Source organism: Lonchura striata, chromosome 1A (assembly GCF_050655825.1).
Source record: "Lonchura striata isolate lonStrDom1 chromosome 1A, ASM5065582v1, whole genome shotgun sequence".
NCBI lineage: Eukaryota > Metazoa > Chordata > Aves > Passeriformes > Estrildidae > Lonchura > Lonchura striata.
The window spans coordinates 52,565,631-52,592,053 of record NC_140741.1 but is presented as its reverse complement, the minus strand read 5'-3'; the positions used below and the strand labels follow the sequence as shown (position 1 = coordinate 52,592,053).

Here is a 26,423-nt window from a genome sequence, read left to right as displayed (position 1 = left end):
AGTTGTGTGTGTATGTATATATATACATACACTGAGATGTAATTTATGAACCATTGAACCATGATTAAATAAAGATGTAAAAAAGTAAAATTTATAATGTGTGTGTTTACTTGTGCTGAAGTATTGTTTATTTAAAACAGTGCCATGCTGATACAATATGTATTGTATTTTCCTTAAAAAAGTCTGGAACAATGGTGGTGGTATAAATACATCTGAACAAGATACATGGATTAACATGAAGTTGTTTTGCATGGAAATTCTTTTCCAAAGTAGCTGCTCTGTATGAAGTGAAATCTTTTAAACGTAAAGAGAATAGCATTTTAAAAATATTTTCATATATTTAAGGCTGTGAATCTAAAGAAGGGAAATCTGACAGAAACAAGAACTTGTCAGCATACAGGGAGTTTTTCTTAAAAGTCAATTTTTTTTTTATATGACTGCTTAATTCTCCCTTAAAAGACTAAAGTTTAAAAATATTTCCAGTATTTAAAACTGTTATAAATCAAAATGTGATTATCATTGAGAGTATGTGATTTGAAGATAGCTGAATGTGAATACCTGCCTGTGGCCCTTGTTAAATATAATGATAATGCGTGCATTTTTGTTTACTGCGAAAGTAAGCTGCAATATGCAGTCAGGCTTAACTTCCTCAAATTATAATAGTAAATTCACTGTAAAACACATCTTGCAATAAGTTGTGTTTTCCATATGCTAAAAATACTTGAATCCAAAAAGACTGTATTTTTGCCTGCTTTAAATACCAGGTTTACTTTGAGTTAGTAAATCACAGAAATAAAGCTTAGGTTAATATTTACTTTGAGAAATTAAGCTCAACTATAATAAGCATGAACATTGTCTGTATTGTTACATATGTTTTCAGCAGTGGAAAGAAATTGTTTAATGGTTTAGTCTAGAAATGCTGGGGTTTTTACATTTACAACTTTTAAAAATGTCTGTTAATATCTTCTGATGTAAATTTTGAAATCTGAAGAAATACCACCTGGTCAGATTGCCTACTAGTTGAGGTCTGTCTAAAGAAAATTGTTATTTATTGGGTTTTGCAGAAATAAATTAGAAAGTGATAAAAAGGAGAATTAATAGTATTCAATGCTAAAATACACTCTTCAGAAGCTGAAGGGATTTCCAGATGTTTTAAATGCACATAGCTTCTTTCCTACAGTTTTTATACTTTTATGATTGCTTGATGCAAAAAGTCTCAGCATCAAAAAAATTATCAATTTAATAGGTAAATTGTACCTAAAAATTTAATAGGCTTATTTTGATGTTTTTCCATAAGATGTGTAAATATGGGGGAGAAGGTGCTACTTTCTTCAAACTTCACAAACGGGTAAAATTCTTGCTTTATATGGGGACCTCAGGTAGAAGTCAGCCATGGAGCTGGGATTATTCCTCTATAGTGTTCAGACTGTTTGACAGTGCTTCAGAGACCATTTCTGTGGACACAGTGCAGAACACCAAAGTGATCTACTGTTTGGTTGTTCTCAGTATTTCATGAGCCAGGAGATGTAACAATACTTTCAATTTCTTTATGTGAATTTCAGTTGAGCCCACATCAGTGTCCTCTTAGATAAGGTTGTTTGAATGATCAGGTTAATCTGTTAGCATGGTGTAATTTGAATATGCTATAGAACTGTACAAAGTTTTGTTCCATTCAGCAGAATCTCTGTTGCCCCCTTTTGCAGATGACGGTTGCTGCTGGTACGAGCATTGAGAATAACATTCAAAGGACCATATCCTGCCCTAATGTATGTTCAAAATATCTTGGTTTTTTGCATAATTTAATTGTGAAGCCTCCTTATGTGAATTTGATTTTGTTGCCCACAGAAGCTTGTGCATCTCGAGGTTACTTCACATTATGTATTTCAGGGTCAATGAATATTGTACTACAAGTGAGGTCTCAGCCTATCAAAATTCCCAAATTGCTGAAATTTCTTTCTGTATGGTTTGATGGTGCAGCTAAATAAAGCTGATGATAATATATTCATAGTTCCTTCTGCATTTACCTTGCTTCCCAGCCAGCTCAATGCTCCTGTCAGTTGAAATCAATAGAAAAGCAATAGCAAAATGAGGAAAGAAATGAGAGGCTATATTTATTCTACTTAACCTTGTCCTAAATTGCATTTTGATTATGAAGATGTGTAATAATAAATGTGGAAGGAAGGTAATTTCATTTTCATTACTTAGGCAGATGTATACTATAACTTAAAATAGGAGGGAGGAATTATTGCTTATGAAAGGTAGAATTAGTGATATATCTGGTTAAGAAAATAAGCAAATTATTCACTTGTAGTATAATAACTCATTTGTCTTTTTAGACCAAAACTATTTAGATAATGGAAAGTCATTGGGACAAACATGATCTCTTACACATTAATGGGGAAAAATTAATGAAAATTGGGATGTACTTTTGAGAAAACTGTGGCTCTGACTTTTATAAAAGTTATTTTTTTTGCCATGTAGTGTTTACTAATTTATTTTTCAATTAAAGAATATTATATGTATAGGGGAGCTGGCAGATGGAATTCTGAATAAACACTTCCATCCCCTTAAGTTCTTTGAAGATATAGCAAATAATCAAAGAAAAAGAACATTCTAAAGTAACTAATATCTAAAAGAGAAAAATCTGTGATTTAGTATTGGTAAGAACTGAATTTGTTCTCCCTGTCTGGGAAGATAATCTCAAACCAGTCTTTTTTGGGGAAGTTTATGCTTTTAAGGGAACACTAAGAACTTCTTTACACTGCATTCTTAGAAGATACTGCATCTGACCATCTGAATCATTGTGGATTTCTGCATATATTCCTGGAATAGATCAATATTCTGAATTCTTGGCTATATTTTTGTACTGCTTGATTCCATTTTCACACTTGCTTCTGTGCAAAGGAAAAACCCTTCCTCAACACATAGTGTATGATTAATCTCCAATCTTCTGAATTTTCAATGTGACTTAAATTTCTCCAGTGCAATTTTAGTATCTCAATTTGCAAATTGTACCATTTATAATGGAAGCTAGTGATATAGACAGACAATAGCTAGTAATATCTAAAGACAATATGGCAGAAATTACGAGCATGGAAAAATGCACTGTTTCCAATTTAGTTATAGAAGTCCATGCTATTACTTCAAAACGGTTTGTGATCTTTTAATTTTCTTTGAGCAATCTGCTCTAGTGGAATGTAGCCCTGCCTGTGGTAGGGGGCTGGAACTAGATGATCTTTAAGGCCCTTTCCAACTCAAAGCATTTTATTATTCCATGATTTTTGAATTTATAATTAATAATGACCAAAATTTCTGTTGTTTATAAAAGAATCCTGTTCAGAGAGAAAATACAATCCCTACCAACATCTGCAAGTCATCAAAATGCACTTGAGCAAGAGCAAAAAGTGGAAATCTGCACTCAGCCTTTCACCCAGCATCTTGCAGGGAGGACAGGCAGGGCGAGTCAGTTCTACTTTATAAGTACAAAATAAAGTAAATAATTTTGTTTATTCCATTCAATGACAACCCAACCCCCCTGTTACCTGTGTGAACCATAGTTTTAACAGTGGGCATTAAGACTATCAAATCTGCAGCTAATATTGTTTGAATGCATGGTAAATTTTCAATTATAGGGCTACATTATTTTGAAATGTTTAATGTAATTACTGTGACTAGTACAACTTTGTATATCTGCCTAGCGTGAAAGGGATAACTACAGAAGATAGCCTCAAAACCATAAAATTTTCAATCAGTATAAGTTGCAGTGGTTCAACATTTTAATTACATGACATTAATAATAAGTTGTAATTAATTATAAACCTCAGTTATTTAGCCAAAAAGGCACAATACATTTGGTTTGGCTTTTATGGCTCCTAATCTCAGACCCAAAATACATTTCTAGAACTACTCACATAGAAGCAGTGTTTGAAATACTGAAAACATAGAATAGATGCTTCATGAGAAAAATATACTGAAATACTAAACAGGCTTTCTTAAGCCTGAGTAACATTTCTTAATGTTATAAATAACAAATGTAAACAGGTTTTTAGATATAAAGGGTTTGTAGTAAGTCATTTTGCTTAATGGAAACACTGCAAGGCTTGCAATAAAACTGGAGCTCAGGAGGAAACTGCAATATATTCAGAATTGAGAATTTGGATATTACGGTGGTTTTCGAGGTACAACTTTGTGGACAGGTTCCCACATACTAAGATTTCTAATCTGTGTGCTGGTGCTCAGTGAAGTTTACACCTTCATAATTATAAACTTCTATTTAGCTTTATTATCACATAAACCTTGTTTTCTATTTTTCATTATTATCAACTGTTCATATAGCAGAAGCTGAGGGAAAAAAATGGGTATTATATACAATAATAAAATGCTTTGCAGATTTTTCTCCTGTTTTGTTTAGTAGTACATTAGCTGCTAGGATTGTTGCCCTTCATGCAAAATGTCCTATATCATTTTATCTGTCTGTGTTTTTGAATAGATTGGCCTTTAAACAACCACTTCATAAACACTATTGCTTGATAAGAATTTCAAGCAAGTACTCATATATAAAGTACACATACATTATAAAATGGCTGAATGAACATTAATGATGGATATATAGTCACTTAGGACAGTCTATCATACTGAGATATTGCAGTGGCATTACATGATGACAGGAAGCAGTGCACAGACAAAGACAGGTCACTCTGTATGCAGATCCAGTTCTGTGGCTGCCTGACCCTGAGCTGCTGCAAAATTGCAGCACTAATGCTTCTTTTCTTTACAGCACTTTAAGGTCCACAGTGAAAATGCAAACAGTAAAATACAAAACAAAATAATGACTGTTATTTAACATGCTGTGTCTCTTTTTTTCAGAATAGAACTTGAATCTGTTTTTGTAAAACAAAATTGTGCTATATAGTAAATGAAAATATGCTTCACTGTTTATAAATAGAAAGAAAACTATTGAATCAAGTGCAAACAATGCATTTTGTTCTCGAACCATCAGCTTTAACACTCTTTGATGTAAATACTACCTTTGTTTTGTCTAAACAAATACATGCCTTCAGAAATTCTTTGAGGTAGTCAGAAGTCTCAGAGTATAAGTACTCTGAAATGATGGGTCTTTTGAATTCCAGTATATGCGATTCAGACTGGGTTTTTTGGGTAAATACTTTTATTCACTACAAAGCTTAATGTGCTTAAATTTTTAACATCATTTTTTATTATTATTTTATGGCTTTAGCCAACATGTGAGCATATCTATAGATATTTTATACAGGAGCTCTGTAGGAAAAGACTAATTTGTTTATATTTTGTCAAATTCAGCAGTTATGCAGCATCTTATAAAATTGCTGCTTTTCATTCATTGGCAATCTTAGTTCTTTTCAAAAGAGTTTTTGAGAGGGTTGCAGTAAGCAGGGGGCAGAGGGTGAAAGCATTGGTAATATATAGATGCCTTAAAATAGCAGCATTTTTTTTCCTCCTATATGAAAATAAAACCATACTTCCAAGGTTTTTTAAATCAAGGATTAAATTCTGCTTTTTTTATAAGTTTGTTCCTTTGAATAAGCTGAGCATGTCTTTTTCTTAAATTGAAGCCACATGCCTTTATTCTGAAGCAGAAATATTTTTTTCCCATGTTGGTAACGTTTCTGAGATCAAGAAGAAAAAGTACTCCAGAACTGCTACAGATAGGTTGGAGGCCTGTAATTATATTTTGGCTTCTGACTTTTTTCTTTCTCAGACTGTCATGAAAGCACCCTGAGCTTTCAGCTCAGCTGCTCCAGCTCATTTTCCACCTTTATAGAAATTGGGGATTTACCAAACAGTGACCTACCACTTGAAGCTAGAAACCCATTTTATGTGATCACCTGACACTTTCAAGCCTCAGACCCTCTTGACACATAAGGTGTCTTACTTATGTCCATGGAAGAAAAAAAAAAATTGCAGGGAAGTTTTTCTCAATTTTTTTGTGAACTCCAGCGTTTAAAATCTTCAGGAGTTACTTCATTCACAAATAAACGTGCAAAAAGAAAAATATTTTTAATTTCTTCTCGGTGATAGTGACTCTGCAGCTCTGTATTTTCAGCAGTTTGGCCCTTTCCTCTTACTTCCCTGCCACAGGGCCAGTAAATCGCGCTGCACAGCCGAGCATTTCTGCCTCTGCTTCAGATCTCGTGACAGGCAACCAACTGGCAGTTCTGCTGCCTGGCCAGCCATGCCAAGTGTGTTAAATCAGGAGCTAGCAAGAGACAGCAGCAATGCTTTCAACTGGGGAGCTGTATTGCTGGCAAGTGAATGCCTTGGCAACAGTGGGGTGTCCTCAAGTATGTGGCAGCACCCTCCTGGTAATGCTCTTACATGCACAGCATCGTGTCCTGGCATAGCTTTGCAAGCATTCCAACACTGTCCCGTGGCACTCAGCCTGACACAGGCCCAAGGCATCAATTTGAGAGATTGAAGATTGAAAAATGGAAATCGGGAATTGAAAATTGTAGCAGCATTTGCAAGGGTTTGCAAGAAACAATTCTCAGATGATATCTAAGTTATTCCACACCACAGACTGTAGCTCCCTACAGCCAGAGAAGGAAGATCTCGCTGTGGAAAGAATATGCTTTGGGGAGAAGAGTGGGTTTTCATTGGTTTGGTAACTTCTTTTGGATTATTATTGAGAAAAATCTTAGCCCTATCACCAGAAAACAGGTGGGATAAAATCTTTTCATGGCAGAGATCTAATGTGCAGGAAATAATTTTCTAGATAGCAATGATAGTTTTAGATACTTTCCTTTACTATTCTGTAATTTCGTTTTTCTTGCAGAAGAGGGATGTAGAAGAGCTATCAGCTGTTAATGACAGGAAAATAAGTCATTTGGCAAAAGGAAGTTGCCAAATTCCTTTGAAAGAATAAAAGAATATGACATCCATCCCAAAACATGTGAAAAATAAATCAGCTCAGATTATTTTCGTGTTTAGAAATATGCAGGTTTATGGTGTACAGCTTTTGCTTAGTGAAGCTGGCAACTGTTCTTGCTGCTGTGATGCTGTTGCTGGAACCATGGGGAGGCAGAGGAGAAAGCTCTCCCAGGGTAAAAGTTCCTGGACCAGAATAAACAAAAAATTAAATTTAAAAGGGCATCCATGGACAGGAAGGGGGATAATAATTATTATTAATTAAGCATGGTGTGTGGAAGCAGGTGGAGGATCAGAGACACCAGTGGGAACAGGGGCTGGTGGCTTTGGGGGAGGAACAGATCTGAGATGGAGGAGAAGAAAGTTTCAATGGCACAATTCTCCGAACTGAAAGAGCAGATATAATCATGGAAATGTGAAGTTTTATTTGAAAGATGTCTCAGAGAGGCCTAAAGTGGGACAGTGATGCCTCTCCTAAGATATCTTGAGTTCCAGCAGAGGAAACTCTGAATGATGGTATAATAGGTGCCACTTGTCATGTGGTCTGGACATTTCTACTTCTAGTTCTCTGTTCAGCCCAGATTTGATGCTGCACATCAGGCATCTCTAACATGTTAATGAGAAAATTATTCATTCCACTTTGGGAATTTTTAGTGGTTATATTATCAAATATACTTGTGAACTCCTTAGACTTATGTATTAGTTCCAAGTCAGTGAAATAATCAATGTCACACCAAGCTATATATATTGCAAGTAATTAAATATTTTAAGGGAAAGGCCCTAATTGCTAATTCAACTACTCAACTTGGTAAGAGCTCAGCTTCTAGACAACAGTAATCCTGCTACTGGTGCTTAAATAGTACTCTTACACTCTTCCAATATAGTCCTTGTACTGTAATTATATATAGCAATATATTACATTTTGAGTAGCGAGATGGAAATTTTGTTGTAATTGTTTTCCCAGACAATAGTTCTGGCTTATTAAATTGCTAGTTGTTGCTCCTTCTAGAAGGAGAAACAAACATGCCCTGAGAAAGAAAAGGAATTATTTCAAAGGTCAGTATTGCTTAAGCACTTGTTTAATGCTTAGAGCAGACTGGAGTTAGAAGTAATTGGAAAGTGTACTGATATTGCGAGTGACAGACTGGAGGAGAAATCCAAATCTTTGCAGTGAGTTTCCTTGGTGCCTCAAGGAAGCAATTGGCTTGAAAATGCACAAATGCTTTATACAAAAATGATGGAATATAACACTAAGGCAAGGATTAAACTTGGTTTCAGTTTCCCAAACAAAATTCCTGGGAAAATTCTATACTGTGACAACTCTAGACAGTCTGTCTAAAATACAACATAGTTATTTTCTTTGAGCATTAGTGACAACCTATTAGAAGAAATTTAGAGAAACTCTCCTTCCAATGCAATGTTTATATTTTTATGCTGCTACAATGGGAAGGAGTTTGTTTGCAAAATAATAGAAATGGGAATGTGATCCTTCTGTAGATTATGAATTTCCCCTGACCTTTAAATTGCACTGTTATTTCATTAAAATGTAGTAAGCCTAGTAAAAGTTACCTACACAGTGATAGAATGAATTTTGACACTCTCTTCTGATTAAATTGTAGATGCCTTTTAATCAAAGTAAATAAAACAAGCCCAAAAAAGAAAAGTCAAACAAAAAAAAAAAAAAAAAAAAAACAAAAAACACAACACCCAGAAGAAACTCCAGGGAAGCTTGTCATCCATCAGTTATTTTTTCTGATCTTTCTTATATCTGATTATTGTATTTATTACGTAAAATATTTATTTTTGATCTAGATAGCTGTATTCCCCACATTACACATTTTAGACACCAAGCAAAATCAAATAAGTAGCATCAACTGGCTTCTTACTTTGCTCCTCTTTGTCTTGTATTTTTTATAGCAAAAGGCATAATTATAGGGTAAGAGAGAAACGTGAAGAGGCAGATGATTTGAAATAAGATATTTAATAGTGAAACATAAAGGAAAAAAAAAAAAGAAACACATTTTGGGACAAGTGAGCAGAAAGAAAGGTAGTGAAATACTTCTAGCAAGGCTTCCTGTGATCTGCTCTCTTAAATATATTCTGTTCTATACAAATAGATAATTCCTGAGACAAATAATGCATAAATTTTGCTACTGTGACTTCTTAATTTTGATTCATATTCAGCTATTTCTTGGCTTTATTATTTTTGCGTTTGGACATATTGTAGATTTTATTCAAATGGAAAAATAATTCTTTTCTGATCTTAGTTTAAAAACTTCCAAAGATTAGTCTGCCTCTGTTTAAATTTCTGGTTTCTGAGTAGTATTAATATAATTCTGAAAATTGGATTCTAAGAAATCACAAGAAATTTTACATAAAGTAATTAGTGTTTTCATTTTTAAATACTAATTTGAAAAATATCTTTAAAGAAATAGGATAGAAGAAATGAAATAAGGCTTTCTATGACCACATTCTCCAGGTGAGGATCAAAACCAATTTGTAAATTTTGCCATAGCTTATGGATTCAGCTAATACTGCACTAGAGGAATAGATGGATCAGTTTTGAAGTATTGAATCAGTAAAGATATTTCAAAGTATGGATGTCAGATTTAGATGGCAGAACATGTGATAGAGGGCTGGTTTCCTCTCATAATTCCATGTTGCCTTCTTGTCATGAGATCATTCTGTGCCTCTCCTTGAAGGGACATCATCTCTGCTAGGGAGAGAGGGAAAGGAAACAAAAATGTGATAAGATTATAAGCATAGAGACATAACTGTTTCCACTTTGCAAAGTTATCAAAGAAATAAAAATCGCTTGTGCACATTACCTAAACCTCTTACTCAGTTTTGAAAGAGGGAAGTAGCTCTAAAATGGCCTAATTTTTTCTGGTGAATTATGTAAGTAATTGAGTATTGGTTTCAATGTATTTTGCTCATTTTGATCAGATGAAAATTTAGCCCTGGTCTTTTTGACCCACTATTTTGATAGAGCAAAATAATTAGAAGATTCATTGAATGTTATTAGCTTAAACTTACACTGACCTAATTCTTCCTGCAGTCATGCAAAAGGTGTTTTACAATTTTTTTTTTATTTCATTTTGGAAGTATTTTTGACCTTTTTCTCCTCAGAAATATCATTACTGAAGCTTTATTAGGAACTGTAATCTTTGAAATTGTTTTCTTCTTAAAATTTCATCCTCCAATTTCATAATACATTTTGATTATTTCCATGAATGTTGTCTTTGATATTTCTCTTAGTGCAGATCAAGACAGATAGATAACTAACCACTTCAACTCAATTGATTTTAAAATATTGGGTAAACATCAGTATTTATCTTGGAAATGAATCAATTTTGATTGATGGCTATGTTTGAGAAGATGCAGTTTTTCAGTATGTTTTTTTTTTGTTATCAAATCTAGTTAATCAATATGTGAATTACCTGCCTGGCTGTTTAAAATAACAAGAGTTTGTCACAAATTACATGGACTGTAGCTGGAAAGTCTGTCGTGGGCAGTCACCTGGTAATCTTTCCTCATTTTTCTTTTCTCACGCATTTGCATCCTTTTTAACTCGGAACCCAATTCCAAATGAAACTGGTAAAAGCAGATGAAGGGTAAAACTAGGATTAAGAGGTCAGAATCTGTTCAGTATTTCTGAATTAAGATTTCAGATGTGATCTCTATGACATATTCTGTCAGTTGGGTCTCATGACCTTCTGCCCAAAAGTAGTGTAGCATCCTTGTGGATGCCAGCCTTGTCAGGGAGAGAGAAACAGCCATCATTTCTCACTGTGGCAGTGAGAATTTTAGGGAGTTGTAGGAATATAACTTGTTGGCCCAAAGAATACGCAGGTGGTGTTTTTCCACCTTGTTTTTCTGTTCCTCTCAAGGACAGTGTATGAGAAAGATGTTTTTATTACCTAACCAATCAAATAGTATGTGTCGTGTTGGTCTATTTATGCTGAAGTTTCCTGTCCATTAAAGCCTTCTTTTCATCTTTTTATGCTGTGTCCTCATCTGTTCTTGTGTCATTCTTGGTGCAAGGGTGACACATCCCTGTTAATTTTTCTGTTGGGACATCCCTTTGAGGACAAGACCAAGCTGTTAGAGTTTGAAGATCTTGTTTAACCAGCTGTCCAGGTGACATACACCTAGGGGTGATTTCATCATTCAGTAGATTTAGTTACTTCTGCAAAGAAAATATGCCTTAAGGGGTAAGGAGACAGGTTTTCAGGAACTATCTTGTGGCATAAATCCTTTCTAGTAACTGGATGTGTGAACTGTATTTGTATTTTTTACCTAGTCTAAAATACTCCAAAGGTATCCCTGAAGGCATGCGATTCTATCCTTTTCATGGCCTCACCTTGAGATATTCTACTCCCACATGCTAAGAAATGTGATATTTTTGTGCTTATTCATTTATTAGTATGCTTGAGGAACAGAAAATATTTATACAGAGTTCTATGGAAAATTACGTTTTTATGAAAAACTGGCCTCTATCAAGCTGTGCTTTCATTCTTTAGAGAAGAAACTACGGATGAGGTCTTCTTTATACGATCCCTGTCACAGTCTGTGTTACCATGCATGCTCTAGCTGTAAACAGAGCAGATGGAATGTTCTGATTGTATAAATTAACTTATTTGGCCTGAACAGAAGGATTTGCCCAAGATTAGTACAAGGAAGGCAAGGTAAGGGTCAATGCTATGGCAAAAAACTTGGGAATTCCTAGCACAGTGAGGGAGCCAGGGACTGGAAGGCCCTGCAGAACATCTTGAGTCTTAAATATCAACCAGATTATACAATAGCCATCTGCAGAGTAGTTTTTTGATTCTGCCACTCATATGGACAGCTCCTGCTGCAACTTGGGAATTACAGATTGTTGCTGTTTGCATATTTTAGTTTTATTCCCACTGGTTTCAGCTAGTGTTCATATCTCTGCCATTATTTTGTTTGCTTGTTTTACTGCTTGCAGTTCAATGCACTTTTCAGAGCTGCTTCATTTTGCTGGAAAGACCTTATTGTTACTCAGAAAAAGGAGGAATGTATTTCCAGTGTTTATAGTCACAATGTTATTTTTACGTAAAGATGAGTATGGCCTATGTTGGTGGTCCTAAACTCTGTAAAGGAGGTGGCAGCAATCAAAGCCCTCAAGGAGAGCATGCACACCACAGAATACAGACCCAGCAAACTCTAGATGCTACTGTATGAAAGTGTATCATGCAGCTCTCCACAGGGATTTGCCAACCCAGGAGGCTGTGATGTCTGTCTTTTCCCATTCCAGTTGATTTACCAGGAAAATTGATTATGCATTATGTAGCTGAAGCCAATTACCTATCATGTTGTTTCTGCCTTGTCCCTCTCTATTTACTGCTTCTTTATTTATACTTAGTTTGCAACTTCCTTTGGAAAGAAAACATATATTTTTGTGCTTTCACACAGTAGGATGAATTAGGCCTTGAGTTATGGTTTCTAGTGCAAATTTATGAAAATTACTTAATACAAAATAAGTTTTTCTTTACATGAAATGTTATAGCATAAGAGCTGAAGGGAAGATTTTATTATTTTCACTTTGATCAGCCAAAGACAATGCTCAGTATATTTGACCTCGATGAGAAAGAATTTCCAAGTATTGTGCTGCTGATAGCAAAACTTTCTAAAGTTCTGTAGGCGTGGGATGATAAATTAGGGTTTATTAGTATTTTAGAAGTACATGAAAGTACCAAATTTCTGTGTCAAGTTTTGATAGTTTAGTTCTTTTCCCTTCAAAAGAGGTTTACTAGTGGACTTCTAAGCCTGATGGACTTTTGAAAGAGACATCTGAAATCATTACACTGGGCAATTCTGGTTGCTGGAACGGAATGCATTGGTTGAATTCAGTTTAAATCTGTTGCTCTCTTCAAAGTCACTTTTGCTATTTGATCAGTATTTATAATTGTTGGGTTGAATCATATATATAGCCCCCCCTGCCCCCCATGCTGATCTGTCTGGCTCAGGAAAATAAGGTTTTCTGTTATTTTAGGGAAGTCCATGTACACAACGAGGTGACTCTCAGCTGACACAGCCATTTTCCTGCAATAAAGGCCACCCACTGGTCCCCTTGGTGTTGAGGTAAATTCCTATATGGTAGTTGTGGCTACTTCCATAATTATTTAAGCTTCATGGGTTTATCATCCTTGTCTGTCTTCTCTGAGCTTTATTTCATGGTAGAGGTTCATTGATCAATCCAACAGAGTCAGCAATACTGCAAATTACAACAGATATTCTTGGAAGAATGAAAATAGCACATTAAGCAATTTGTATGTACATTTTCCCCTTTTTCCTTAGCAAGGAATGATTGCAATATTTTGGGGTTTGGTTTGTTTGGAGTTTGGGGAGCAGACAGGGTTGGGTATTTTTTCATGAAGATCTAAGGAGCACTGAAATTCTGTCACTTTTTTTCTGTCATTTTAATTATTTTGGTCTTCTTATCCCCACTGAGTGCAGCTGAAAAATAACTCCAAAATGTAAAGAGTTTAAGGTCATAGAATACATTACTTTCTTAGGTCATTAGGACATATACATTTTACTTTAAATAAAAATTACTTTCTCATAACATTGCTAATAAAAATTTAAGTAATAAAGGCTGAAAATGGGAGTTTTAGACAAGACACAGATTTACAGAATATTGTCCCCAAAAAAGAACAGAAGGAAAAGAGGTCCTGCAAGGTGCTATCTCCAGTTCTGTAATGTGAACTGAGTTTCTTGCATGACAAGAGTGCTAAAATAGATGACTACCCACATAAATATCTTTAGGACTTTTAGTAATGTGATGGTTACATGCTAAATATAGCGCAAGCAGGAAGTATTTTGGCACACCAAGTCAGATTCCCAGTTCATCAAGCAGGTCGAGACACCACCGAGTGCTCTGCCCAGGTTTACCAAAGCATTCATTACTTTACCAAACTGGTCTAGCACCCAGGGAGGGATTTTTCGTGCCAGATTACCCAGAAGATGGTTTACAAATAAGCTGTGGTATGTGTAAGAGAGCTGAAGCTGGGCTGAGTTGTGGGAGCATGACTACAATTGAGGCGCTGTTTTATGGGCAGCTGGGATGTAGACATCCAATGGAAACGAGACTCTCTGGAGTCTTCTCCAGAGGCTACTTTTTTTCTTATTCCCGGGATTCTTTCATTTCTCCTTGTCACAGCCCTTGTCAAACAAAATAAATTTACAAGTACTGAGAGCTAGGTGTCTGCCTGAAACAGATATATCCCACTTGTTTGGCTGTATGCTAAATACTTTCTAGACAACTGTCTTTTTGCGATGACGCAGATCTTAGGGTTTCAGACCGAGAGGTAATGTGGCCTGGGGTCCCAGGGGTCCGTGCGACCCCCGGCTGCCGTGGGTGTCCGGATGGCGCTGGGCTGTCGGGCTCGCCCTGTCCGGGTCCCTGGGCTCGGCTCCCAGCCGGGGGCAGCTCAGCGAGCACCTCTGCAGCGATCCCAGCTCTGTGCTGCGGGTGCCTCGGCAGATGCACAGGGGTAGGGAGAGGAGAAGTCCGTATGCGGTTCCACAGCGGTGTCCTTTATTGCCAGCTCCTGTGAAGGGGGCAGTGACAGCTCTTCTGCTGAGCTGGGCAGAAATGGGAGTTGATACAGGGTACAGGGGTGTTGGAACTTATCCAGTCGCTCGGGTCAGGGCAAATGTGACCTGTGGTCTTACAGAGAGATAACAAGGGTCTGAATGTGGAAAAGGGGCTTCTTTGTCCAGTCACCATGACTGGGCATTTCTTATCTTAGGCGAGTGACCGCCAGGGAGGCCTTGCAGGGCCTCTGCCTGCTACAGAGAGGATTATGTTTCCAAACCAAAGCTTGTGAAGTATAATGTGATTGGTGTAATTAGTGTTTATCTTGAGTACACTTAACTAAGTCTGTGTTTCTTTTCACTAGTGTAAAAGCACATAAATTCCCTAGAGAATGGGGAACCAGGAAGGTATAAAGGATTTATGTGACTGTTGTAGTCTAAGTCTAGATTTTTGAGATTTAAACATATCTACTAAGAGTATTTAATAGTCTGTATGTGTGCATTTGTGATTGTGCATGAATTTCACTAACATACTGCCTTAGATAATTTTTATTTTCTATTCCTTTCCATCATATCTTGTGGTGGTAACAGTAATCTTAAACAGAGCTCTCCTGAGCAGAAGAGCTCAAAGTTGTCACACACTCTGTCCTGAACATTATCATGTGTGTTTATTTAGTTATCAGTAGACACAATGTAGTAAAAGGGACAGATGTTACATTGAATTGGTGGCAATGTGGTAGGATAATGAACTTCAAACAGAAACGGGAGCTCTGCAGCACCTCAAAGGCAACTAGAGTTGTTTGAAGCATAACTTTTGTTTACAGCACTAGACCTGGATCAGCAAATATAATTTAGTTTTGAAAGCAATAGTCATGCTTCAAACAAGCCCAAGTGTTTCTGAAGTATGAGTGTGGAGATTAGGTAGCCAACCTTCCTCTGACACAGTTTTGTGCTCAATATTTTAAATAGAACTTTAATAAATAAATCTGTTTGTCAATTTCTGATTTTTCCTTATTATGGAGAAACATGGATATTGTTAGGTGGAGTCATCTAAACTACATGAAAAATGAACAGAACTTACTTGTAGTGGGTAGGAATGGCAAATCATGCAACAAAACTCATGGACGTGCATGTATTTGTCATCAGAACAGATAACTCACCACTTCTTAAAAGTCATGAACTACATCCCAGTTTTTGGGTACTGTTTTTCTAGAAGTCATGCTGTTCCCCTGCATTGCACAGGCACTGTTGAAGCCTGAAGGACTAAATAACAAGCGGTGGACAAAGATGCATGGACTCTGAGCAGAATCTGCCTGTGGAGCACCTGCCTGTCCAGTGGGCAGCTAAAGAATGTATTGCTGATGAGGCTGTGTTTTGATGTAAATGTCGTATTTATTGAACACAATCACTGGAGTCCTACAGAGCTCTTGATTAGCAATATTCTTTCTCATGTGCTGAACTACTGCTCCATTCTGATCTGGTTATGAAGAGATACCTCTGCTTAAATTAAAGTGCTTCAAGATCATGTGCCAAAGTCAATAAAACAGATTTTATTAAACAGTAAATGTGAGTGATAGAGATAGAAATAGGAGCGGGGGAGAAGGGGAGAACAGAGAGAGAGCATTTAAAAAAACTCAAAGCGTTTTAAAAGCGATCCTGTAGTTTTTAAAAACATAGATGCCAGTTTCTGAATGTTAACATTTTAGCATGTTTTTTTACTCCTTTATTTCCATCAAATGCACAGAGGTTACTAAGATCTTTGTTGCTTATACAATTTCTAATACAGAATACACCATTCCTTAATTTGGTTTTCTTGGCATCTGTAACTACATTTTTCCTCAGGACAAAGTTTATGTCAGTAATTACCAATTCATCATATTTCCTGATGAAGAACATCTGTGACTAATTATCTTGTTTTCACCACTGAATTTTTTAATTTTTATTGCAATAGTATAGAAAAAATGAAACATTGCTGATAAATTTTCAGTATGTGAAACAATGTTCAGTGTATATCCCAAGCAAAATTGTGATTATTTTATGAGATACATCTTTGTAATTTGTGAATATTAGCTAACCCTTACCTGGACTAACGGGAAAGAGAGCAAGTCAACATATGGAGAAAAAGTCGCATGTTTTCAATTACCAAACAGAAAGAAAATCAGTCTTAAATTATCTCCAGCACACACATCAGGAAACTACTTTATATAAATGCAGTATATGTATGTATGTATACATACACAGTATGTATATGTATACAATATACACTGTAGTCATCTAAGTTAAAGGATCTGCAAATAAAGTGGAATTCCCAGCTATGAAACCATATATACAGGTTCATTGCCATGGATTCAAAAAATGGGAATGCCTTCCAAATGTCATTTATGCTGCCTTCGTCCATTGCAACAAGGCTGTAATGTTCACAGACGTTCTCCTCAATTGTCAGTGAGAGTGTGTCGTCACACCACTCCTGGATGACCAGCCTTGTTGCTTAATTCTTCTTACAGGGGATTTTCCTAACCCTGCACTGAACTACTTTGGCAGCAGTTTAACCTGGTTGTGACTTGTCTTGTTGTCTTCCCTAAGAACCAAACCCCCATAAGGCTCCAGTTGAGCACTAACACCTAGAAGAATGGGATAATTACTACCAATTTATTTTTCTTTTCAACCTTTTTTTATTTCCTTTGGAGGAGCAAGGGGGATGGCAAGATTATTGCCCTAAGGGCTACAATTATGATGTGATCTCTGATAACCAGTTTTATTTGGGAGTTTTATTTACTCCTCACAGTAAAGCTTCAGTTCTGCTGGGACAGGTCAGACCAGAAGCAACCATCTAGAGTCCAGAAGAGGTAGCCTTCCAAATTGTCTTTTAGAAACCCTAAAGGGAAGGAAAAAAAAAAAGGAATTCAAAGGTGCAGTTCTTTTCAACCCAAAATATATAAATGGATATAAAAGCTATAAATGACAAATCAATCACATCCTAAAAGTGCATTTATTCACTTTTGCTGCTCTAGGGTGACCAGCTTGGATATAAAACATCTAATATTTGCCTCCTCAAGGATCCATTAGCAATTATTCTTGCCAGGAAAAGATCAAATACAGCTTATACAAAAAGATCAGTTGGTGGATAAGCTCATTTAGTAGATTCTGTAAAAATCTTTCTCTGCAGAAAAAACCCTCCAACTTTTTGACTTTTTTTTTTTTGTTAGACTCTGGTATGATTAATACTCTGAAATTTGGAAGTTATTAAAAATAATAGAATTAAGCATGTTTGCACTTTCTTGATCCTCTTTTTCTGTAGTTTTACACTTAGTAAATTAATAAAAAGATTGGAAACTGGAAAATGGCAAACTCCTGGAAAAAAATTAAATAAGTTTAAATTATTTAATGTGAACTATTGGTATCAATTCTGAAGGGGTAAAAGTATGATTTTACTGTGTAAGGAAGGTTGGGCTCTGAATCAGAGCAGGAGACTTGCTGACCTATTAATAATGTGTGATCATGGATAAAATTTACCCAGAGACAATGCTGAGAAAGCAGAGAATGAGACAAGTGTCAGGAAAGTTACACAGAATGAGAGAGAAGAAAAGGTCATGCTGTATTTTGTCAAGTTTGCCTGGAAGAAAACAACAAGTTGCTCTGGGAGAAGCAAATTGAAGCTAGGAAAGTAAAGTCTGGAAAGTGAGTCAGGGATGCTAAAAAACAAGTAGACTAGGAATCTGGAATTGGCACTAAAAAAAGCTGCACATTCCTTATCCAATATCATAATAGAAGACATATTCTGTTTACTGGTAAGTATGTGTTGCTTCTTATAGTCACCCTTCATATATCCTCTCTGTCAGGATTTATTTTAAGTTATTTCTTAGGGCCATGTACTGACCTCAATCTGCCTTATAATAAGAGTTGTATGTGTGCATTGATGTGATGAAGCCATTGTACAGTCTGTAAAGCACTTCAATAATTTGCATATTGTCCAGGCATGTTCTTTTTATAACATTGTGTTTATTTTAAATTTGAGTATTAAAAAAAAAAAGGAGGATGGTAAGCATAAAATCAGACTGTGCTGGCAGGTTGTAGTCTTGTATTTCAATGTAGCCATTTATTGTGTGCTTATACTAATGCTCTGTGACCATTTCACATCTTTAGTATTTAATATCTGGAAAAATATATAACTGATTAATTAAAATAAAATCAATCCCATTTTCCATAAAATTCCTTTTTAAATTAGTCATAGTCTGTCATTTTTGACCATATTTTGCTCTTTTTATTTCTTGACAGATGAAAAAATTTCCAACTGTGGAGGAGTAAATTATCATCAGTTTTTATGCAGTTTTTATTTAATCAATAAAGGCATATTGCTGTTAATATCTTTTATCCTAAAAGACATCACTTGAAAATGATATGCTGTAGTCTGCAACACAGCTATATCTGAAAATTATTTGCTTTTAGAAAAAGTGAATATGAGTATCTGTAAAGCAAAGGTATTAATTATTAAAGGAAAAAAATTGATGGTATAATTCCCCTTATTATATAGCTGACTCACTTCTATACTACAGTAGTGTGATTTAAGGAAAAAATCCCTACAGTCACAACTAACAACACTTTCATCCTACTTCTGGAAAGTGTGCTGCCATAATGTTGTACATGAGTAATACTTCCACAAAAACTAGTCCAGTGTGTATAGTAAAGCATTCTGAATACACATCCTAAGCCAGTCTGCAGTTCCATCCTATACTGTATATTAGATGAGTTATTTAAAAGTCACCTGAATTACAAATTCAGCTTTATTATGTTTACAGATATCTGTATGAGTGATGTTTTATCCCATCCCTTTTCAGTACTAGTCTGACAAGATGTTTAACTTGCTTATAGATCCTCTGTGCCTCAGTGTTCTCATCAGTCAGGAGCAAAGAACTAAAGATACAATTAATGTCATTTGAAAGTAACAGGATGTGTGTCATTCACTGTGATATCTGTTCCAAACCAATCTAATTTATATGATTTGCAAGACAAGAGACCTTTAAGTTTTCAATCTGCCTTTTTTACAGGGAAAGAAGAAAGACTTTAAGTTTCTTGTTCATAAATATGGGAGAATGGTGTAACTGGACTAGGCTGCATTATAATAAAAATATTAGAAAACATTAAAAAGTTATATTTTTATAATTATTCATATATGTGGGTTGTTGTTTTCTTTTTGCAGGGTGGAGGATGTTAAGTACTTTGAAGCCTCAAAATTTTCTCAGGCTTCAGCCTGATACTAAGGATTGCAAATACATAATGTGAATTTTTTTCATCTACTATCTTGTGCTTGAGACAGTTTCTTAAGCTTTTTTCAACTTACATCTCTTATAATCTGAAGAGTCTCACAGAACACAGGAAATTCTAGATTAAAAAAGAAGAAAAATCTGTTGTTGATTCTGTTATGCCTTTTTTCCCTTTTTCTTCTGTTTTATTGTTACTGCAAGTGTTTTAATATACCAATACCTGCTGGGTGGATATTATTCTTCAGAAAGCTTAAATTTCATAGATCAGTACACAACAGATAATATAGAGCACCAAGTCTAAATTATTTAAATAGAGGAAGTGGGAAAACATTAAAAAGCCAATAGATTGCATACTTTATTTAGCAGTTTTCCTTAAAAAGAATTTAACTGTGAAGAAGCCAGGAAGGCCAACTAGGCACATTTTAGCTGGTGTCATGTAAAATGTACTATTTTATGTGACAATTTTCATGCAAATTTGGGAAATAATGGAAAAGAGGTTTGTGTTTCGCTGTGTGGTACTGATTATAGAGTTATACATGGATCACTCTTTATGGTTATATTGCTAAAGCCATATGAATTATATTCATATTATTATTGTCTTAGATTCAGGTAAATACTATGATGGCATATTTGTTCCCATATCTTCTGTCTCTAGTGTCAGATTTCTTCCTGAAGTAACCCTGTGTGGGAAAATCATTGCCAGAAACTGAGCCATTGCCATAATACTCATGTTGTTGTGGAGATTCTCTTTGATTTCAAAAATCTGGTGGAATTAATCTTTATTTATGGTGTACAAGCAAAAATTAGGCAGATTACATCATAAATCCTGACAGTTCTGGTGTGTTCTTCCCGTTACCTTTGAATTTCCCATTATCTAGAATGTCTGCCACATCAAATAGATGCATGTAAAGCTTCTTTCTGACTGAAACTTGAAATATAATTGTGAATAGTGTAGTGCTCTTGTTCTAAAAAATCATGAAAGTAACATGATGCAGCTTGTGAATTTAAGTGACGTTTATGTAACATTTTCAGTTTACATAGGTCGCAAAGCTACACCAAAATATTTATACCCATATCCATTCAATAAGTTTGAGTTATTTTAATCAGGTACATAAATTTTATCTAGCATAATCCTCTTTCTCTATTATTATTTTGAGTTCTTTTCTAGAAGCGAGTTTTTGGGGCTTTTTGTGTATATTTTTTTTCAGGTACTGAAATGGTATCTGAGTGTTTTTCTCTTTGCTCAAAAAAGCATTTATATCTCTTACTCTGAGAACACAGTCATCATAGTAAGTTACTTATTCACAGTAGCAGGCCATGCACAGACTACAAGCTTGAGATGATTTCTTCTACTCAGAAGGGGATGGCTGAATAAGTAAATATTTGCAAGACTTAGTTCAAAATCTGATGTAGATTCAACTAACTAAGGAAGGAATTCTTCTTGATGGAAAGATATGTAACAGCTCTGCATTTGTCCAATTTTGTGTTCAGTGAATGCATTGGAATTATTAATTCTTATAGATGTTTACATGGACTCTGAGCCTCTGAAATGCTTTTCTTTCTTCCAAGAACATTGACTGTGTGCTTCTGTGTGAGTAAAAGGCTACATCTATCAAAGCTTCAGTCACTGCCCACATTTCTAAAAAAAAAAATAATTAAGAATGGGCTCTCAAGTCCACTGAATTGTCATGGTTTTCTGCCCAGCTGGAGATGAATCACCGCAGAGCCACTCACTTAACTCCCCTCTGTCACCCCTCCACCCTGGTGGAATGGGGAGGAGAATTCAAGTAAAATTTCTTTGTTGAACAAGAACAGTTGAATAAGTGAAAATAAAGTAAAATACAATACTAATGGTGAATAAGAATGTGAAAAAAACAAGTGATGCACAATGCAGGTGCTCACCACATGCTGACCAATGCCAGACTCCCCTTCCTGAACCCAGATCAGCCACCCTTTCACCAGCTTCCCCCAGATTATATACTGGGCATGGTATTGTGGTGTCTCTTTGGTCAGTTCAGGTCACCTGTCCCAGCTGTGCTCCTCCCCAGTTTCTTTGGTATACCTCCTCATTGGCAGAGCATGAGAAAAGGAAAAATATGGGTCCGTGTTTTAGGATTAACACAATTTAGCCAAAAATCAAAACATCACCATGTTATCAACACCATTCTAATTCCACATCCTAAAAACAGCACTGTAGCAGCTACTGGGAAGAAATTTACCCTAGCTGAAAACAGGACACTCGGTTCTCTCTTATATAACAGAAATCTTGTTGTCATCTTAGAATGATCAAGTAGTGGTTGGAATAAAATCATTGAATCTCGTTGTTAACCCAACACGGCCAGGTCCACCACTAAATCATGTCCCAAAGTGCCACAGTTACATGTTTTTTGAGCACTTGCAGCGACATTGATTGTACCACTTCCCTGCTTAGCTTTTTTCCTAACATCCAGTCTATACCTGCCGGGGTGCAACTCTTTGTCTTCCTTTGTCAATTAATGGAACTCTCAGGTTGTGACACTAAGCCTACGTCACACATTTTAGATGTCTTGCAGACCAGTAAGCAACCCAAACCAGTGCTTGTAAATCCTTGATAGTTTGAAATGCAATTAATGTCTCTGGAAGAGCCACTGTCTGTAAAGAAGAATTTACTGATCTGTGTAAGTGTGGTCTGAGTTACAGTAACACTCAGTTCATATTAAAGCCAAAGTAGTTCAACACGATGTGGCCAACCCACATCATATGGCAGCTAATTTTTTGAAACGGTGGTATAGAAAAATTCCAGTGACTAAAGAATATGAAAAACAGAGACTAAATTGGTTTTGCTTACATTAATTTGTGGAGTAGTGCAGACAGCACTCTACACAAGCATCATAGTGCAAGTACTCTGATACTTTTAAGAGATTAATTCAGAGAGCATTCTACAGTTTTGAAAAGTTTTGCTTTTATCTATTAAGAGATCAAACTTTTAGTCCTGAGATCTAAACTAATTTCCATTTTTTTTACCCAGGTCCTGTCATAGTATTTCAGGATATATGTGTCCAACCTAAAATTTATGTGCAAATGAGCTCTCATTTTGAGCAGTAATGTAACAATGAACATTTTAGACAACTGACACCAACCCATGTGTTTACATCATAGAATCATGGAATTATTGAACAATATGAATTGGAAGGGATCTTAAAGATCATTTAGTTCCAACCCCCCTACCATGGGCAGGACTTCTTTCACTAGACCAGATTTCTGTAAGCCATCTAGCCTGGCCTTGAGCACTCTAAGGGATAGGGAAAATCTTTCATTCAACCTATTTTAGAATCAAGGAATATTTATTATTACTCCTCTGTAACAAGAAGATAAATAGTGAATTATGTTCAGATTTATTTTGTACTTTGTTCTGTTAATAAAAGTCAAAGTCAGCAAGGATGAAGTCTGTGTTCTGCCAAAATTGCTAAAATAAGTCCTTGGTCATTTAAAAGGCATGGAGAATTTCCAAGAACATATCCAGTGACAAAATAATAAGAAAATAAATATATTTTTTCCTTCCCCCCCACCCACCCCTGCCCAAAAATGGATTGGATGAAAACTTAATATATAAAAGGTTAAAACTCTGAGGGAATTGTAGTGGATAGTGATTTCCTGTGTTAAATGAATTATATCTAAATTTTTAGGACAGCAAATTGATTGACATATCTTGATAGAAATGATAAACCCCTATCATTATTTTTCTATGTGAATATTAGTTCATTCACTCATTCCTGAAAGAAGCTGAAAAATCCAGTGGTTGAGATTTTAAGCTTAATCTCCTCAGTGTCTTCAAAACTGAATTTTATGTGATTTTAATTTAGTTTTTGTTATTACCATCACAAAATTTTGACTTTATGTCAGTATTTTTTGTGGGGATGGTGAGACTGTTTTGATTTCAGCTCAACTTGGACCAAATCATATTCTGAACTGTTGAGCATCAGAGATATGAGATCTCATAATTTCTGTGGCATACCCTCAATTTGGAGACTACTAACGTATGTTTATGTATATTTGGTCATAAAAAATAAACCTTGCAGGCTTTTTCTGGGAGCAACAAACAATGAAAGCAGAATTTCTTGAGCCAGCCCCTAGAGGCAGAAATTTAATGGTAAGAGAGCTGTAGCATGCCTCCCCTGCCCAGTCCTGCTGCCAGCGTTCCTGTCCGATGGCATCCCACTCTCTCAGGCATCCTCCAGCCTCTGCTCCAAGTCTACTTCAGCTCTTTCACCAGGGAAGGCCTTGAGTTTTGTTTATTGGTAACTCCTAGCGGTCCTTTTAGTGGCTACAAATTTCTGTTGAATTGGTTTTCAAGGCTTAATTTCATAGGCCAAGTGTTAAGAGAAAAAGACAATCATCAGTTAAGACAGGTGCTGAGATTATGTTTATTCAGATGAAGAAAGCAATATTCCTTCTCAGATTATTTACCTTGAAAATTTGCAAATGTCTTGATGTCATGGTATAGTATAAAGCCAGTGCTATCAACTGAATAATTTTCATAGAGTTTTAATTCACTTCAGTTCTTAATTAGCATTACTGCCTTACAACTTCTATATGAGCTTTAAGAGTGCAGTTGTGCCTGTCAACTCCTATTAGTTATGCAACAGATATTGCCTTCAGGGCTCCCAAAGTATGACTGACTGTCGTGGTCACTGACCATGCAAGATTTCTGCTGCAAACTGTAATTTCAGGTGACAGTATTCCCTTGATCCCTGTGCATATATACATGAGGGAATTGCATGAGCAGAGGTCATTATCAATCATATGTCATTTATTACATAACTGTGTGTTATGTTAAAACAAAAATATACTTTGTTTAGCATAGAACCTGTGGTGGAAAAAAATGTTTCCTGGAGCATTGGTCATAGGGATATATTGGATAAATAGATTCTTTTAAAAATAAGTTTTACATATAGTTTTTGAAGTATTATTTGGAAGTTGTGAGGTGTTATCCTAGTTATTAATTTATGGAAACAGATGTGACAGAAATAGTAACTTGTAAAGCTCTGGGGAAAATTCCATTTACTTTGAGACATCCCTGTAAAAGGCTTATGATATAAACACAAAGAATAAAGCCCTCTTTCTGTCATCATTCAACTCAGGGGATTGCAAGCTCTTGATGAATGTGCAGTCTCTAGTACTTCAGATGAAGTTGGCCACTTGAGTTCCAGATATATGGAGAGGTGACTGCTTGTTGTAAGTGCTTGCACTCCAGGTATATCAAAAGCACAGAGAAATTTCAGAGAGCAGCAGCAACAACTGAATAATTAATAGGCTTGAAAGGACAATGTTGACCCCTCCAGTAACAAAGTCTAAAACAGTGGACACAGGTAGCCCAGCTAAAGTAGATGCTAATAGATATTATGAATATAAACTGAAGATATTTGGAGGCTGAAACAACATTATGTTAGGTAGGGAGTCTCTGGGAGGAGAATTTTGAGTGATGATTTGATTAAAAGCAGGGAAAATTTACGCTGATGACCAGACAAAATTACCCTAAGAATAAACTCCATGCTGCTCAGAAAACTTTATTCCTTTGTTATTTGAGGTTATATTGACCAAAGTCTTAGAGACTGTACTGGAAGCAGGCTCACCTTGGCACAACAAAGATGTGCAATGTGTTAAATGTGTCTTTTTTTTTATTCACAAGGAAAGCAGCAAGTGCATGTTACCAGACTGGTTTGCCTTACTGTAGTTCAGAACTCGAACTGTAAGTTTAAACCAGGTGACATTTGTTATCCTTTCCACCACCTGTCACCCATCCGGTTGCCCAAGCATATGCCAAAATGTCTATTTTAATTCCAGCTGAAACAATACCAAGAAATGAGAAAACATAAACAGTAACAACCTACTCTATAGATTCCACCGAAAGATTATTCTGTGAGACTCTGAAAGTATTAGAGAGATTAATTGATGTAAATTAGCAACAAGGGCTCCACCCTATCAGGCTGTAGAGAAATATGTGTGTATGTGTGGTTTTGGTGCTTCAAAATTATAATTCAAAGTGAGTTGAGATCATCAGCTTTTTATTAACTATGATTTTTTTGTTCAGGATATAAAATTACTTATAACTTTAAGGATAGGAGATTAAAAAAAAAAATCTGAATAGAATAGCACTACTGGTCTGGTAGTTTCTGAATCCTAATTTTAGACCTACAGGCAGGAGTGTTACTGATACTTTTGAAAAACAAGGGAGGACTATACAATATTTATCTCATTTTCAAAGCTAAGCTGGGGGTTTTAACATCAAAGTATATTGTGCAGCCTTAAATGTACCTGACACAAGAATGTAAAAAGCAAATACTGACTGATTAGAAGGTAGGACACAAAACATCATTGTATGGTTCATGTCATGTTTAGACACTAGCTAGTGTCTAATACAAAATCCACTGAGGATATCAGAACATTCTCCTTCTTATCATGCAATTTGCATGGAAGTCTACTGTGCTTTCAGTTCCAGCTGCTGAAAATGGAAAAAAAAAACAGTCTTAGTTACATGTTTTCAGAATATAACTTGAAATTTATTTGAATAATCTTTAACATATATTATCGTATACTGTTAACTATTTAAAAACTTGATTATAACAGAATGGGACTAGGAATACCCACGAAAATTCTGTTGAACACCTTTTTTGTTGAGATAAAAGCTGCTTTCTGTAGCTTGAGAAGAAATAGCAA

The 26,423-nt window shown here is 35.7% G+C and overlaps 1 protein-coding gene across 11 annotated transcripts in view; it reads left to right on the top strand.

The window, feature by feature from the left end:
- The window catches only part of PPFIA2 (PPFI scaffold protein A2), a 286,279-nt gene that overhangs the window by 143,415 nt on the left and 116,441 nt on the right, over window positions 1-26,423 (top strand). For 5 of the 11 annotated variants that reach the window (XM_085570346.1, XM_021528045.3, XM_085570344.1 and 2 more), the window contains one exon: window positions 1,704-1,766. The exons of the other annotated variants lie outside the window; for them this stretch is intronic. In XM_085570346.1, coding sequence (XP_085426472.1) covers window positions 1,704-1,766 — 63 coding nt within the window. The remainder of the gene's footprint in view (window positions 1-1,703; window positions 1,767-26,423) is intronic. 11 annotated transcript variants of the gene reach the window in all.